The sequence below is a fragment of the Anticarsia gemmatalis genome, chromosome 15 (genome assembly GCF_050436995.1).
Source record: "Anticarsia gemmatalis isolate Benzon Research Colony breed Stoneville strain chromosome 15, ilAntGemm2 primary, whole genome shotgun sequence".
Lineage (NCBI taxonomy): Eukaryota > Metazoa > Arthropoda > Insecta > Lepidoptera > Erebidae > Anticarsia > Anticarsia gemmatalis.
The window spans coordinates 5380309-5399505 of NC_134759.1; the positions used below are offsets into that span (position 1 = coordinate 5380309).

At 35.5% G+C, this 19197-nt stretch overlaps 1 protein-coding gene across 5 annotated transcripts in view; it reads right to left on the minus strand.

Moving 5' to 3' along the window:
- Positions 1 to 19197, minus strand: part of ATP8B (ATPase phospholipid transporting 8B) — a 49890-nt gene that overhangs the window by 12937 nt on the left and 17756 nt on the right. For 2 of the 5 annotated variants that reach the window (XM_076123778.1, XM_076123775.1), the window contains exons 1-5: positions 13764 to 14103; positions 6984 to 7042; positions 5627 to 5839; positions 2879 to 3084; positions 1672 to 1802 (exon numbers count right to left, since the gene is read on the minus strand). In XM_076123778.1, the coding sequence (XP_075979893.1) occupies positions 1672 to 1802; positions 2879 to 3084; positions 5627 to 5839; positions 6984 to 7042; positions 13764 to 13953 (799 nt within the window). In that variant the 5' untranslated portion in view covers positions 13954 to 14103. Of the gene's footprint in view, positions 1 to 1671; positions 1803 to 2878; positions 3085 to 5626; positions 5840 to 6983; positions 7043 to 13763; positions 14188 to 19197 lie in introns of those variants that run through there. The other 3 variants (XM_076123776.1, XM_076123777.1, XM_076123779.1) reach the window with 2 other exon arrangements.

Consider the following 19197-nt stretch of genomic DNA (forward strand, 5'->3'; position numbering starts at 1 on the left):
TAACTCCGGACTACTATTAAAGTTGAATCTTATAAAAATTATAAAAAGTCCAAAGCACTTTGTCCGACAATAGCAATCGAACCCGGGACCTCATAGTTAACAGTCGAATACACTACCGACCGCGCCAGAGGCAATATGTGAACTGTGAATCGTCTGTTGAGGCCTATTTAAAACTATCGATTTTTTAAATTATTCATAGCTAATAGCCGCTATAAACTTATCTAGAATTTTCTATCTATAATAGGTTCGTATAGATAATTCAATGTCGTAATATAATCACTGTGATTACCGACTTCCCACCTTATTATAATATAACATATATTATTATCAATGAAAGTTTCCAAGGAGACGTTTTTTCAGTTGAAGTAATATAATTTCTTTGTAATAATTGCCTAAGAACCTTGTGCGCACCGTAATTATTGTTAAGTGCTTAAAATCGAACAATCAAGGCCTAGAAAGGGGGTAAGTGGAGAATTACTAACTTTTAATAAGATAACAATTAGTTGTAAGTAATTATAGTCTGACAAATTAGTAGAGAGTACTAACATGCATGGTTTATCTTTATTTTTTATTTATTGCTTCCTTACATTAACAGTATTAACTTACATGGCATACAAAGGCATATTCAATTTTTAATTTATTTGTACATTATAATGGTAAATTCTATGATTTCCAAAAATATTTCGCTGTCTCAAACAAGCCACCATGTGCCGCATAAGCCGGTGGGTCACTGATGTTCTAAATTCTGAATTTTCTATACCTGTCTCAAGTGAACCTCGCGTTCAAGGATTTCTACTAACTTGTAGGACTATTAAGTAAATATACAAAAATACGGTGATAAAGTAAGGCAGATAGTTAATGTTAAGTGTGTTAATGGCAACAAATACCTACGCAAAGTGTCGAATGAATCATGCCTTCAAGTACAGGACTTGACGTACATTCCTGCGATTACTGTGTTTACAATGACGCATTTTTTTGAGCAAACCTACCTACGGGTAACGTAAACAAACATTAAATGCTTTAAGTATATTGTAAGTGCACGTGTACTTAACTTGAAGAGGAGGAAAGAAATAATATAACTACATTGTAGTATTTAAATGTTATTGATTACTTATGTATAAATAATTCATAAGTTTAAGATGCCGTTATTATTTTCTGTCTTTTTTTTTATTATTATAGTTGGAATTGAAATCAAAAGGTCAAATAGCAAAAAAGTCTATGCAAATGTTTTTTTTACCCGCCTGAGTTTGTAATCTAGAACTCTTTCAATCAGTAGATAAAAAACTCCATTGTTATCGAAAACCGTACAATTGTATCATAAACATGGCTCAAACGCGACAACGCAACTAGTTCATAAACAGCTATTAAACAAGTGATTTCTGCAGTGTTACTACACAGTCAACTGACGACACGGGTTAGTGGCGCGTGGATTTCACAGACTGTTTCGCAAATATAATGCAACTATAATCAACAAAAAGTACAGGTAGCGCTCACTAATTGAAGAGTTAAATTACCTTCGTAAAAGTAACTTTCTACGACTTTGAAAATGTATAAATGTGTGTGAATATATTTGTAACATTGTGTAACTTTTGACAAGGCCATGGGGGCGTAGACCCCTATTACAGCACAAGGATTTGATAAGAGACTTCCTTATCAGGCGTGGATATTTACCTTCAAACTTATTAAGTAAATTGTTAGGCGTTTCGCAGACAATTTCGCCGTCGAAAGCGCCCAGTTGTGCGTCGTCCTGCCCCATCGCAGCCGTCTGCTCCAGGCACTGACGACATTTTAGATTTGTCTCCCTGCAATCACATACGACGAAATTAGTTAATAATTGTTTTAACCCTGTATCGAGGGAGTGCTGTACAAACCTTGATATGAAATCACGGACCTTGAGTTATCGATTCAAATCGTATATGTTAGTTACATCTATCTATCTCTATTCTGCCGTCGTAAATCTAAACACAGTAACTTAAGTTACTGTGTTTATAGTTTGTTTAGTTCTTTGGAATCAGGAGACCGCGGGCTATTTGAGAAAGTTTTCGGTTTGTTTGTACGATGGATAGTTACCGAAATACATTAAATAAAAACACAGTATTTTTACAAAAAAAAAAATTTTTTTAATAAAAAATACAGTATCTGTGTTATTTTAAATTAAATAACAGTATCTCACTACTAACTGTGTTTTTTTAACGTGAATAGGTTTACATTTTGTTTTTTTTTGCTTGATTATAACACGGCTTCTTCAGTTACTGTGATTGCGTATAAAATATTGTTCAAAGATAAACAACAAATACTTGAATAAATCACAGTATCTCATTTACTGTATTACTGATTTTATACGTATTTCTAAAAAACATAGTTATAACACAGTATGTACATACTTACTGTGTCGTAATCCCCCTAATGTTAATATCTTTACAAAGTTACAACACAGTAATAGGTAAAACTTGGTTACAACACAGTAACCGTTGAGTTACCGTGTTGTAACTTAAAAAATAAAAAAATATTATATTATTACCCTAGCTTAAAACACATTATCTAATTTTATTATTTATACAATAACAATATACTAGATATATATATACAGAATCAAAGATTTAACTATATACTAACATTAAAAGTTGCATGAAATAATATACAATAATTAGTATCTTCAGGAGAGCAAAAATTAACCATTAAACTTCAACCGCGTTTTTCTCAAAACGCATATTTTGAAGTTACTGTGTTTAGATTTACGACGGCAGTATTATTATATTATCTTTTCTTCTTATAGTTTTTTTTTATAAAATATATGGAACCTAAGTCAACATAAATTCCTTAAGCATAGGCTAAAAATATGCTTGTTTATGTAAAGAAAAAGATGTAATATATTTACCCATCCAGCTCGGCGGTCTCTATGTAACAGAGGCCGTTGGGCTCCGAGCTGCTGAGGAGCAAGATGTCCGCCGCGACGAACTGGTCGTTCTCCAGCCTGATGACGTCTCCCACCTGAACAGACGCCCACTTCTCCTCCACAAGCTTGCCATTGCGCAGTGTCTTCGCACGACGGTGGTTTACTTGTGAATCGTTCTGATGACGTTGCTGAAAACGTAAATGAACAAATTAAAACATCCGTCTGCAAGGTAAAACGACACGAGTCGTTTGTATAACTATGAACATAGCATGGTAGACAGAAGTATGTATTCCTTAATCGTGGAAAGTGGTATTCAACTTCATCGTACTTCAATAAAAACAGTACTCAGTGCCATATTTTAAATTATTATCGTAACCTAAAACTCTAACCACACTAACAGTTAATTCATTTTTATCCTTACAAGTCCGTTTGGTACGCCTTCTCAGTTTTTAATACGCAGTTTGCTTACGTGTGTGCAGAAAGCTTTGTCAGTGGTGTACAATATGGGTAGAAATTAAAAAGATGTCTGCCAGTTGATTGAAGATAATGGCCTGTCACACACACGCCGGTTCAAGATTGCGGTTTACTCAACGTCTTCGCTTGCATCGATCCATGCGTCAGCGATGCATGATATAAAAACTATATCATTATATACGATAGAGATTCTCCTCACATTCCATCAAAATCTATAGTTCAGTACAAATTATGTATTGTTTCTAAGAGAATCTGGGCCTCTGCGCTACATCGGTTATTATAAACACAGTTTACGGCTGAAAGGTTATTATAACAGGAAGAGATCAACAGTAATTGAATTGTTAAACGAACCCGTTATAAGGTTTATTTGCCTTTATCAGGAATACTACAAAGACTATAAAGGAGCCTATTCATAGACAAGGTCATACCATAAAATATGGAGGTCGTAACGCGAACCAATTCAGAAGTCGTGTAACGTGTTTAATAATTCACGAAACTGAATCACCTTCTTCTTTTAACAAAATAAATGATGTAAAATAGTTGTAAGGATTGTTTGAGGAACTTTTATTTTATACATTTGCAAGGTAATTTATTGTCTATTTTTTAATTATACACCCGCGTCAATAATGGTCATAAAATATTCTACACTTACTTGTTTATTTAACATTAAAACCTAACTTTTAACTTAAACGACGATCACAAATCACAAGATCCTATCAACCCCATCAATTGATTGTTTTTCATATTTTATTAACTACAAATGACATTCAAACAGACAGTTATAAATTGTTGATACCTGTAATAAACCAGTAAATTATCTTACAATAGTTATTGAAAAACTATTTTCTTATTATTTGCCAAGGTTAATGGGAATGTAATATTAGATTTTTGACAAAAGGCATACTGGAAAGGGCCCCAAGAACTTATTTCGATAAAATACTCCTTGGAAGAAACTGGGAGTTATTGCGGTCAAATAGAATAACACCTGCATATTTTTGTAAAACGGATACCTAATTCATAGTCAGAAACGAAAACTAAGATAATAAATACATACAAAAATGATTTCGATATCATAACCATTAATAACAAGTACCCCAATATTCAATGGTTTGTGCCAGTTTAGGAACAAAATAAATCTTGTCATCAACCTCATTTGCAAGTAAAATAAGACGCGGTTCGTAACGATCAGCCTCTTTAAAGGTCAATCTGCGAATCAAATGAAACGTTCTCGGCACATATTGCACATTTTGTTACGCACCACTAATTATGAGGTCGTCCTTGATCTACAATAGATGATATAATAGGTCAGCGAGCATTAGCAACATTGTTCATTAGACAAGGACGGCATATACACCGTTTAATGGTTTTATTACTCAGATATACAATCATTAACATGGCAATCGTCATGTTTTTCTTCCAACGCCTCCAAGATTTTGAAGTACGTGTATTGGACGTAAACATGCGAGGCAAGTATGTTGTTATCATCATACTCTGTTGCTATTCAAACTAATTGAAACGGAAAACTATTAACTATTATGTATTTCCTGGTGGAATTTCTATATTGTTAGAGTTGAGCGTACACTACATTTAATTAAACTATTATATAGTAATAAAGCCACTGCTTGCTCAAGTGGGTATGGCACAATAAGAGACGAATGGGACTGTTAAACCGAGGATTCAGACAATCTAGAGTCTCCGATCATAGATCTCGTACGCGGTACACGGTTAGACATACGACCAATTATTGAAAATCTAATAAAAACGTGTCATGATTTAAAACAAACATTGTATAAAGGCAAACCATCGAAACAAGAGCAAATCAAAAAAGGTACAAATTGAATTAAAATAGAAGCAAGAATACCGCCAAATAAAGTCTCCAAAATTGTGTCTTATTTTCCTGAACAACTATGTCAACATTTATATCAAAACCTTTTCATGAATACACTTAGCGAAGGCGGGGCGGAAGGTGAAATTGTATTTCCTCTCGTCATCAAAATAAAAGGATATCGAAGCAAACTTAGACCTCTGATAAGTCTAAATTGTTCGAATATTTTGTATTAAATATGTACTTAAAGCATGGAGAATGCGAGCAGGATAAACTAAATCTAAAATGCTTCTTATTATTGTAGAAATATAGAATAACAAAAACTATGTCAGAACGTAACAGTATCCATGGCAAAAAGAAAAAAGTAAACATATTTAAAAGAGAGCAGTTCATTAATTAAACGAAAATAACTTAGCGAAAGTATGACTCACAAAGTCGTCGTACGCGTCCTTGACGGCAGTGAGAGCGAGTACACCGATGAGCGGGATCGCAGTGGTGATGGGCGTCAGCGAGGAGATGGCCGGAATCAGCTGCAGCACCAGCAGGCACAAGAAGTAGAAGTTCGCCAGCCGCTGGAACTGCTCCAGCAGATTCAGCGGCAGAAACGTCACGATACTGTACTTCGATGTTTTGATGAAGTTACTCTGTAACAACGTATATCGCATGTTTACTAGTTAGAAGAAGTCGAATAATTACAGTCTAAAAATATACTTGTTTTTATCTCTAAACTAGTTAAATTGTGACAAGTCACAGCGATATTTTCATTCTTAGCACTCATCTAAAATACTATTGTGTTTACTATATTGTGTTCTATATCTATTCGGGTCTTTTTACTGGTACCAATTTTTTTTATCATAATGACTTGATCGCCTGTACCCGTCACTAGAATGTGGATTTTTTTTAGAGAAAACAGGCTCAGTAGCCTATATCCTTCAACTGGTCCCTCCGCAAAATTTTGTTTTGGTTCAGGCATTTTTACGAGAAAGAAAGGCAAGAAAACACACAAACTCTCACATTTATAACACTATAGCAATAATAGTAAGGATAAATGTAATTTTAAGTTGTCTTAACATTCCTTATAAAGTTTTGGGTAGAAATATGCCGCAGCGGGCCTCTGCGGAGGATTCTAAAATATGTGCAAACTGTGCTAAGCTTAAAAGATCTGGTTAAAGGAAAACTTTGAAAGTAGAACACGTGCAAGTCTTCGTTAAGCCATACGTGTGGTTTATCATATCTCGGGACTATAAAATTATAGTCACTAGCCTGATTTAGCTCTAAATAGTCGTGTGATCATTTTTCTAGCAATAATTGTCTCGGCAAATCGTGATCTACACGATTTGGTAATTTCAGCCTACACTTAATTAACGATGTTTACGTCACCTACAATGTATGTGTTTCTAAGCACGAGTGAATCATCTTCAATTGTTATATTACAATTTAACAAAGTAATTTCGCAATATTGTACATTTTACTAATTAAATAAAATATTTTGGCAATCTTTATAATCAGTATTGCACTTACAAAGAGTTAGTTCTTCAAGAATCTAAAGTGATTGTAAAACGGAGACAAAGATGTCCTCGATTAGCGAAACTACACGTAGGTAGTTTCTTTGTTAAAAATAACAAAACAGACTTTTGCACATGGCATCAACGTACCACTCCTTTTCTTTTAGAAATTATAGAACCATGAAAGCGGTCTCTTCTCGATCAAAAAGGAAAAAGTCCTTATTTGTTATATCAAATTAGGATAGATTAAATAAATATAATTTTAGAGAAATGTGCAACTCACGGCGTAACGGAACTGCGCGTTGTATTCCCTGTTGTTCGCTTTGATTCTCCGTTCATTCTCTGTAACAATAAACAATAGATGTTAGTCGCTTCTCACAAACCTACTTAGAAACAGAATTATGAATCCAATTGTCATAATTTATATGTACGAGTTAAACACTGAACAATGTTTGTTTGTTTGTTAGCCACTCGTTATTGTTGCGATGTAAACACAAAGTATTTCTGTATAGATACGTATTTTTCGCACATGTTCTAAACATATTTGAAGGACTATCCGCGAAATTCTTTAGACATTACATGATGATCTAATTTACACGTCAGTGGCCTTCTTTGCTTTTGACTTTTGGTATTATGAAATAGATTTGTGAATGACTATGCTTGTATGTACTTACATATGAGTCTAATGACTAACAAAATGTATAATAACCGTGAATCGTCATTTCAAATGATACATAAAAAATAAGGGCCGTGGTTAGTACGATAAGCGAAACAATGACGTATATTTGCATTGACACACCACAAAGATGGCCAACAGCAACTATTTACAATTATGATCGTTGATACTTCTTATTCAAATGACATGATTTCTAATTTAGAATGAGCAATAACTGGGTTTGTATATGTATTGGAATTAGAAAATCAAAACAGGAAAGTGACAATAGAAAATGTTTATCCAGTTGTATTCCTAGAGAACTAAGAATTTCATATGCTTTATTTATTCAAGCAAAATTCAAAAGGAAATAATCAATCGAAATCTGAAATAGAACCGTTATTTTACAATGAAATATAAAAACTCGTTCTTAATGAAGCAGACACAATATTTATAAGAATGATAAATATTGACGAATTAACAATAGATTCCTTCGGATAGTGTAATCCTTCCAGCTCAAGATTAGTAGAGCAAAACTGTTAGTTTATCCATCTTCAGACTATGTTATAATACAGCTGTAACACAATGTTATAATTTCCACTTGATTTTCAGATTACGAAACGAAAATAAAATAAATAAATTTAACCCATTAATGTCCCACTGCTGGGCAAGGGTCTCCTCCCGTAATGAGGGAGGGGTTAGGCCTTGAGTCCACCACGCTGGCCAAGTGCGGGTTGGGGACTTTGCATGCCCTCAATAAATGTATTAAACAAATTTTAGGCATGCAAGGTTTCCTCACGATGTTTTCCTTCACCGTTGGAGCATGTGATAATTATTTCTAATACACACATAACTTCGAAAAGTCATTGGTGTGTTGCCTCGGGTTCGAACCTGCGACCACTTGCGTGGGAGGTATCAACTTATACCACTCGGCTATATACGAAACGAAATGTAAGATTATTTTATCCAAGATGGATTTAGATAACACAGCGATGTGCTATCGGTTACGAATGTTATCTCTTGCATAATAAAACATCAGACACGCACTACATATGTAACAAAAACATGAACACAAAGTATTTTGCTTATTGTAAAAAATGTTTTGTCACGTAAAATAAAACAGTTACAGTTACAACAGAGCCTTGTAGACTTAAGTCTACATGTTTGTAAGATAAAAGAGGTATTATACAGTCGAACATTTTTACTATGTCACCCAGGATCGACACAAAAGTGATTTCTATGACAAACGGAGGAAAATCTGACTTTCACAAATCTAAGGAAATTAAAAAAAAATAGTACAAAACACTTGCAAAATTCTAAGAGGTTGAACAATATTATCAGTGTCTAGAGTAAGATAGCTACTGTCTAGCTGGAATCATTGACTTCAGAGACTCAGTTTGACCGTCCAGAAAAGTAAAAGTCTATACAACTCCTGTCTGTGTCTAGGTCTTGGTGAACCAGGGATTTTGGGGTTGTTAATTTCAAACTTACTTTAATTGTACCCCAAAAAGGACATAAACAATAATATAACAGGAACGCGAGACCGACAAATTCACTATCGTTTAATTTCCCACGACCGGCTAGCATGTGCGCTATTAATATTATCACGAGTTAATTTAAACTATGCGACAAGACTTTGTCTCCAAACTTTGTGTTTGTGACAGATGTGAAAATTGTTGACATTGTAAGTTTAGGTAACCACGCAGGAAAGTTTCTTGTGTAGTGCCACAGAGCTACCTTGACAAACTTCGTTGGAAATTCCTTTCAACTTCTTAGAATCATACTCGATTCAATAACACATAAGTAGCTACAAATGTTTTCTCACGTCCTTGAAAGTAATTCGGTCAAGTTTAAACGTCTCAATAATTTTCTTGAGCTTTTTAATTAGGTTTAGCTTAGCTATTAACGAATACCGAAGGTATACGACATATTTGTCCACTCAAAATAAGAAAAGACGCCTATTTTTACATGATTTGAATTTTTAATTTAAAGAGTTAGTAATCGACCAATTCTGAATTTTCATAAAAGTTTATTTTTTGTTAAGTTAAGTAAGGAATTCATATCTCACATATTATTATTTTGCAGTATTTTTAGGGTAATTTTCAAAAGGACAGTGATTACGGAGTTAGTTTGATTTATAAAATATGTATTGATAAATTTATTTTTCATGTCTTTCGAATAGATCTACATCTAACATTTATGAGATAAGGTAAAGTATTTTTATTATAATTGCAGCAATCCAACAAAGGATAGGACAAAATGTTAAGCCTCTATAACACGTATAAATATAATTAAGAATTTAGTATGTGCCTACGTTTATGGAAAAGTTTATGTTACTTATACTCAATATAAATAGCGCTAACTCGTGCAATGTAAATAAACTTATATAGTAATCCACATGCAAGTTGCCTTCTGCATGAAGAAGTAATTACAAGAGCGAGCTAAGGCCGGAACAAATATAATATGGAATACACTCCTACGCATCCGCTAAGAGAACGTGCCCTGTCGTCAGCAACAAGGATAATTACTTTAACTATCTATTCATGAGCCTAGTTGATATGCAACAGCTGAGTTTCATTTACTTTTCTCCGTTAGTTTGTATTTTTTAAATATTTGTTACTTTTTAAATAAAACTACTTTAGTTTTGTAGAATGCTCATTTATTTGAAAAAATCCTATCATTTTTCAAACCTTCTTTCCAAAAAGATTATATTTTCTCTTCAAATAGAAAACCTACGTGTCATGCAGTAATCGTGTCATTCATTTATCACATGCATGCCTCAACGCGTCATGCAAATTGTGATAATGTTTTAATAGCTTTGTAAATTTTACAGTGATTCGCACCATCTACTACTAATTAGTTGTTACGTATTAATTAGACGCAAGAGACACTTTCTCATACATACACAAACACATGTACTCAAGAGAAAAAAGAACAAATCATTATACAAGTAAAAACGTTCCATATTTAATAGAATCTTTTAAATCGATAGCGTAATACCTAGATCTAAATAGATTCGTTGATTTACCCATCATCTTAGTGGTTGGGAGGCGTCTCGACGGGCGCCGAGGGGACGGCGATCGATCTCCTCTCCCAGTTTACGACTAATAACATTTTCAGGGGCATTCCCTCCTTACACTCCTACTAAATAACATTACAATGCAAGACGTAAGCGCGAGGCGAGAGTCTGACACATTTTGTGGCGAACTCGCGACACGTACCAAAGACCTTGCCTTATTTTCATCAGGTACGGTACGTGCCCAACGTGAAATGTTGCGAATTCCAGTTATTTCTTTGAACAAAACATGTTTCAAAGAATAACAATGCCCCAAATGTTTTAGTTAAATATCCACATGAATGTAATATGAGAAGTATATTAGCGTACCCACACTAATTATTCAATTATTACTTAAGTAAATTCTCTAGACTTAATTATATGTATTCCTAACATGATTTACAGTTTAAAATTGTGTCTCTAATTAGTTTAAAAAATTCAAGGACCGTAGAATCCGAGGACAAGGTTATGGTTGAACATGTTTTATGGAAAGACTAGCTGACCCGCGCAACTTCGCTTGCGTCACATAATTCCCCGTTTTTGTAACATTTTTCACTGGTACTCTGCTCCTATTGGTCGTAGCGTGATGATATATAGCCTAAATCCTTCCTCAATAAATGGACTATCCAACACTGAAAGAATTTTTCAAATCGGACCAGTAGTTCCGGAGATTAGCGCGTTCAAACAAACAAACTCTTCAGCTTTATAATATTAGTATAGATAAGTTGAAGGTGGTAACGCAATGGAATTTGTTTGTATTTAAATGTAAGAGAAAGACTTTTAAACGAAGATCTTTTATTAATTTTGCACGGTATTCTTGTGTTGTGGACGGATACCATAATTAACGTAAAATCCGTTTTGTATATTCCTGAACAACCGTAATAACTATATTGTCTGGGGTTTGTCTGACTCTGTTTGACGTTTCTAAATAGTCATGAGTATCAGTTGGTTAGTTAGTAGTAGTTAATATTCATAGCTCGTAAATTTCGTTTGTTTTTCATATTATCATCAAAAACTGCAGAGACCGATTCATATCGCAAGTATCGGTAGCATTTCAATGTACGAATGCATTACTGTATTACAAACAAATGAATCACCCCGATGATTATCAGCTCTTATCTGCCCACGGCAATATGTAATCATCTCATTGTTGTATGTCATTATTTCTTGTCAGTTCTAACCAGGTTGTACTTGCACCTACTTACTGAGTCGTTGACCCTTCACTCATTACAACTAATACGAAACAATCAATTGCAAACGTCAATTTATAAGCAATTGACATGTTGCTTGACAAAGTACTATTTGTCCAAAGGATAATATCTACCTTTCATGGTGGCGAAATATTTTATTGCTCCCATAAAAACATTGATAATATAATTAGAAAAATTATAAGTTATGCTTTTTAATTGCCTAATAAAAAATTACAAAAATCTAAGCAAAATTTGTATGCTTTTAAAAAATTAAGTTATGCGTACCATTGTCCAAACTGTAGTTGTTGACCGATTTGGTTTTTTAATTTGCAGGAGGATACATTTTTTCACTAACATTGTTATACCGTAATATTTTTGTCAGCTGTATAGGTCACTGACCTTACAATACCTAGTATGACAGTTCATAATAACTGTGTACCATAATGCCTAATGGCAACATTTCCTGAACGTAAATCATCTATAATACAATCCAAAAGCCATAACATATCTATGCAAATGATGTTTAGTTATCAGGCTGTAGAATACTGAACTGCACAACTCAGTGAATAGTGATGCAATCACGATACACCTGGATAATTTTAACTAGCTGGTTAATTATATTACCTATCCTTCTTTTAACAATGACCACCCTACTTATGCAAAACTTATTCATATAGACTCACAGTCTAGACTATAACAAAAATTGAACAGTAGTAACGCGCCAAGTATGTATACTAAACAATAAAATATAGTGGGTATACTTTATGACAACAATACATACAAAATCATATATAAAATTATCTCACATTATAATGAAATCTATGATCGAATAAAGTAACCAAAATTTATACGTCCTCCATGACTAAGGATACATAACTGGTTGGTCAAACTTGAACCATTTAAGTGAGTTCAAACGTTTGATCTAATGATGCGGATATTACTCACTAGTTTCAATAAAAACCTATAGGTGTTGTAACGTACTGTTTAAATTTGAGAGTTGGTCTTGTAAGTAATGATATATTGTCTATGCTAAAAAGCTTATGTTGTACAATTCCATATAGAAAGAGAAATTAATGAATTTGTTGAAGAAAAATCAAAAAGGATTTGTACCTATTCGGCTTAATGCTTCTATTGCCAGACGTTTCGAGAAGTTTCGAACAGTAGAGACAACAATGTGGAAAGGATTCGAATTATGTAATCCACTAAACAAAGACGTTATCCACTCCTTCCTGATAACTCAAGAAAACGTTAAAAAGTTGCAAACTTTATGAAATGCTTTGAATTGTATCTCGTCTGGGAAAGAAAATAAGAAAACTGTCTTCATTGAATATGACCAAATCCAAAACAATACCTTGTAACAACATGTAATATGTATTTGTCCGAATAATTGCAATAGTAACCGTAATTTCCCGGGTACAGAATTAGATCTGGATATGAAAAATTGGGAGAACTAAATATTTGAGATGATTGATTACGCATGTAGAACTGTTTTATATTTATCTGAAAATATTTATCTTCATGGAAGAAATTCAGGCCAAGTTTCTACACTCAGTTATTGAAACATGTTTACAGACTAGAAAAGGCACCCTTAAATTGACTCTAGAAGTAAGAACGCATTGCAAAAAGCAGTTCAAGAAAAAGATAATAGTGCAAACAGGTAGTTATGTCGAAATATCACAATAATCGAAAACTAAATCGACTTTAGAATATCCTTAGGCCTCAAATTAGCCGTAGTCCTAGAGAAATTGCATCCTAATTAAATTTAGTGAAGTGAAACATTGGCGGGTGATCGATAACAACAGCGCGGGGTCATACACGAAGCGCTGAAGCGCCGTTTCGCGTCGGCCGTTGACCGTGCGGGGGCGCGCCGACATCGACCTTGTCCACAATGCACATCTTCTCTATTCCTGAAATACAGTCATCACTAGCTCGGGGAACTCGGTGTACCATTCATAAGCCGGTCAAAATGAAAACATTACACCGGTAGTCGCGTAGAATAGCACGACGTTACGCAAACGACATCGCCGTCGCATTCACGCTCTCAGGCACGTATAAACGATGACGCAGAACTTTACTGGCGACGAGTCGAGTGAAATGAAAATTCAATAAGAGATTTGCTATCGCTTCGATCTTAACATTCGTAACAAGGAATCGATTGGTACCGACCGCAAGAGACGAATGTGCGGAAGCGGTGATTGTGCCTGGCGCGGCGGTGCGACGGGGCGGGCTGGTCGCGGCGGACCAGCTTGCCCAGCAGCTCGAGGAGGGACAGGCGCAGGGGGCGCGGCGGCACGCGAGGCTCGCCGCCGTCCGCGCCCAGCACCTCCAGCTCCACAGCCTCGGAGCGCGCGCACATCCGCGCCGCTACCGCCGCCCCATGTCGCGCGCCGCTCCGCGCGGCCACCCCGCCGGCTCGGCCCGCGCTCCGGACCCACGCGACACGCCACACGCCACTCGCTAATCGCCACACGCGACCCGCACGCGCGCTCTGACCCGTCGCAGGGCCGAGACTCGTGTATCCGCACACACTAGCGCCGCCCGCCCGGCGCGCGCATCCTCCATTGCTACTGATTACGCCGCCGCCCCGGTGTTGCCGTTTTCAGACAGTGTTTACTCTTTACAAAACTAAATATGTGGAAGGCTAATGTTATGTATTATAAACCGACTACAAGAATCTACTCTAGCAATTTATTTGCAACATATTGCAAGCTATTTTATTTATAAATTCCATGTTTTCGCCCTAAACTGACAAAAGGTAGAATCTTTTAAATGCCTATACTGAAATGTCCATCGTTTGGTTCTATAAGTTCTCATCGCTTACGACAGCCATGTACATGTGCATTAACCTTTCAACGACTACCAAGAGACAATCTACAACACTTCGTGATATAGTGCTGTAGTAGTAGATATATCTAGATTATAATAATATTAGCAATTAAACCAATGGTCAGGTTCACGACTTCCGAATAAGTATCGGTTAGCTTATCAAGTGCAATATGACAGAAATGTTCATACATTGGTGTCACTTTATCTGACATTTATCCGTAAGTCAAAACTGGCTCTAAGTTAATAAGATATTTAAAAAGTTTTTGTGAATATTTACAGTATTGTCTTTACAGGTTATTTTTATTGACTATTTAAGTCTCTCTCTTCTATGTGTGCATTATACAGTAAATGAATTTAAAAAAAACAATGCGTAAATAAATAATATACTTGACGTGACACATTGCACAATTTCAATCGAAGCTCTTTGTCGGGCTGTATATAGGCAGGCTAATCCAATTTACAGCCATCATTTGAAAGAGATGCAGATATCTGCATTAAAACGTAATAAAAGCCTTATTGACACCTATAAAAGCATTAAAATCAACCAATATTCTTAATTACAGCTAGTAAACGACGCCGGATGAATTCATATTATGATTAGACTATAATGCATTGAATCATTTTTTTAGCTAAGCTTCTCGGGTATTTCCTATATGTTGATAACACGTAAAAATAGCAGCATTCATGCTTAATCATTCAAGATTATTTTAGTACTTTGTCTAACAAGATGTTTATGTTAATTTCGGGACGTAGCATAAGACCGGACAAACTATTCCCGTAACCTTCTTCTCAATGACTTAACTACAATGTTAAGAAACTAAAAATTTCAATTTCAGCGTTAATAATTCCTTAATTAAGAATAAAGTGCAATACTAATTAAACGACGATAATAAATAAATCATCATGATAGCCAAGGAAATGTGGACAACCGTTGAATCAAATTTCTGTTCGAGTAAATGAGGTCACCATTACCCTCTGTCCAGTTCATACTCTATGCTCATCGATAAACTCCTATAAACTGTCCTAAATATAGATTTTTCTCTAGTTCTTTGTTCCTAACTAGACTGAAGCATAGTTTTCTATCGTTCATGGCATGTTTTATGAAAACTCTTAGACTAAAACCTCGATATAACTGGATGATTAAATTGTCCACTCAATTTATGTAATCCACTTAACCAGGTGACCCACCCCCGGCTAGATGTATGCTCCGCTCCCGTTTACATTACAATGCACATTTAGGTACTCTACTAGTGTCCCCGACACGCGAGGGCCAATGCAGATAGCCATAGAAAAAACAGTTACGTAGTTCGACGACTAGGTAGTTAAACCAGGGTTGAATCACTTTAATTACTGGAAAACATATTGTAATGCTGAGGTTTAATAAGTTTTGTGTCATATCATAATGTATGCTTTTGAGGATGGAAAAGTGGAAAGTGGTGTTCAACCGGGCTGTAAAATGTCGATCTCTTTAAAACACATAGTGTACGTTAGTGTATTGCAACACACTATGTGCCTATTGGCAATAAAGTAAACATCATGTCGATTTGTTTATTTTTGTTTACTAACCTTGTTTGATTTCGTGAAAGTAAGTTGACATTCAAATTAAACTATCATTTATTGACAATTCTTTGAAAGATACTGATACAATAACATTTACCCTCTTATTCATAAAAATATATAAAGTTATGAAAGGCTTATAAAGTGTTTTGTTTCATTCACTCCTTAGCGAAATGAAAAAGAGAAAAGATATTATAGTAACTTTTTAACTAAAATAGGTTTATAGTGTGTTTATGAATAAGAGGGTCAGACTTTAGACTTAAGTTATTTCTGTATTGCCTTTATAATTGCTTGCCTTTTTCGAGCATGTTGCACTGACAGCCGGTGTAATTAAATATTACGTATCAATTATTAGTATTGATAGCTGAGAGCCTAAGCATTCATCTTCCACGGAGATGGTCTAGGGTTAAAGTAGTTCGCATTGACAGCACGCCAGACTTTTCGAAATGATGTGTATTAGAAATAAATAACCCCTCTTTTTCTAGCTGTGATGAAACCTTGCCTTAGAATACTTAGACTTTAAGATGGTTTCGGAGGCAGCCGCGGACTAAGTTCGTCCGAGGACCGGAGTGGAAAACTCTAATGAAACCAATAGTCACAAAATCTCGCCGAGATTCGGAGGACTGAGGAGTTCCGCCTCTTCCGCCCGGGTGAGTCAGCTACCACTTGAGGTTATATACAGTCCCCAACATGCACTAGGCCAGGAACGTGGTAGATTCAAGGCCTAACCCTTCATTTCGGTATAAGACCCTTGCCTCAGCACTGGGGCGGTAGCTAATTTTAATTAGGCATATTTATTTCTACCGAAATATCTAAGTTTGATTTCCATGAATTCGGTTTAATAATTAACTCAGACAAATCAACTTTTAATTGCAAAATAATGAGAACTGACTCAGCACAACTACCTACACTGATTCACGATTATATCAACTGTTATAAAGTAATTGAATATACTGTTTGGCAGTTTGACAAACTGGATTGGTCCTTGCGACGACAATGGTATGAATGTAAACAATAGAGGCTGGGCATGACTTTATCATCCTAGCCGAGTACTTCCGTCGAGGATTAAGTTTTTTCCCGTCCGCGAGATAATTTAGACCAAGTTTTTGAGATTAACCTTCCTTGACAAGTCTAATTAAGAAAATGAATTTTAGTAAAAAGAGAGGGCAAATGTCTGTACAATTACCTAGTATAATTACTGGTTGTTCAGTAGTTATGACGTCACTGATGAGTAACAATTATTTGTTATAGGCAGAGACAAATTGACAAAGCCTGACCTAGAGTTCTTGTTTTAGGGGTACCTACCTGATTGTTTATATGGTTATAACAAATGTCCTGTTTGTACCAAGCGGTCAGTCAGTTCCAGGTCCATTACTTTAAAGAGAGAAATTCAATGACATTACATGTTTTTTACATTCCTTAGACTTAAGAATTCTTATAACTCGGAGAGTATAAAATAGGTACTGAGTTTTAAATTTGAGGAAAAAGAGGCCTTAGCGTGGTGACCTAAACCACTGCCTCCGTAGCGCAGTGGTTTAGTGCACCACGGTACCATTGCGTCGGGAGGGTTCGACTCCCGCACGGGACAATTATTTGTGCGATCCACAAATAATTGTTTCGGATGTGGTTGTACTTTGTGTCCGTTGTTTGTATGTTTGTAAAAGTCCCCGCGACACAAGAACAATTCTTAATGCGGGAGTTGTTTTTTTTTAATTTAAAGCAAAGTAAAGCAAACCTTTACGGAACAGTTACATCAGTCAGTATTGCACACTGTATGTAGTGTATAAATAACACAATGCATTGTAGGCTTCCCTACGGCTAATGTTTGCACTTAGAACTATTATTTGATATTTCATACACCTTTATTGTTCATTATTAAATCTAGACACGCGCTAGACCGTCTCACATGATGACATGTTATCGTTAGGTAAACCGGTAGTAGGGCTCGACAATGTGCTATTGTAACACATTTTGTTTGACGCTGATCATTTTGTGAGACTTTAAACCCCGTGTTCTATAGTCCGAGAACTTAGTAGAGTCTCGGCATACAAACGATGTAGATTATAGTTATTAGTGCTGTTCTTCTCTTTCTTCTTCTTATCGTACGGTTAGTAGTCAACCTAGTGTCAAAGTTATTCAAGCCGCCCGAAGGCCTTTGACGTGGCTTACCGACTGTTAGGTATCTTAATTGACAAAAACCAGGACCGACTTTTTACGTGCCCTCCAAAGCACGGAAACGCCCAGTTCAAATACCACTAAGCGACCACCCATCTATCGAATAATCGCGCTAAGGTTTGCTTAACCCACAGATCGTTTACTGATCGGTGAGCGCAACAGGCTATACTTAGGCGTTTCAAAGTGTACTGTGCATTTAAAAAAATGCTGTAGACAGCAACCCACTGTCAGCTGTATTAGCCTGAGAGTCACTAAGTTCTAATTTTTCAATTTGGTATACCTCTGTCTGCTGTAAACCTTGCATACAAGGCTAAGTTGTTGGACTATACTAAACTCACCTATGCATCTTATTGTTACTCCTAACATGTGTTCAATGTATTTCATAAATGTTGTAAAATAATAAAGTAAATATCAATTTAATCTCCAACAACTGGGATAATATGAATCATAACCACGCCCAGCTTTTTTCAACTCTTTAGGCATATGTCTCCTCTCTATTAGACCAACCATCCCAATGGTGTAATTTGTTAGCGACTGTTTCTACTAATGGCTGTCTCACTGACTCACTACTCCCACTGAAATCTTATGCTCAAGACGATACACTAACATTTCCGAGTCTAGCACAATTAACGCTCAATGCCACGAGAGAGTAACAAGCAGCGACGAGCTCCGTGAAACTAATTAAAATATAATGAATTCTATTCACGTAAATATTATAATATTTAAAGTGTATATTTACCTTAATGATAGCATATATTTTATTTTAATATTTTATTCTAACAAAGACTCTTATTACAGAGTACTAGGGCATAGTAGTATATCGATTTTGAGCCTACGTGAGTGAGTAAAGTGAATAACGAAATAATGATCACCTACGGCATATGGTAATGACAAAGTACGGTCACTGTCATGCTTGATACGTGCAATTATAAGTTCAATATCATAAGTGATCGATACTCCACTTGTAAGTGAAGGTAACAAGAAATTAGAAACAAAAGCGTTTAGTGAGTCAAGTTCAGACAATTTGAATACAAGTTGGTGT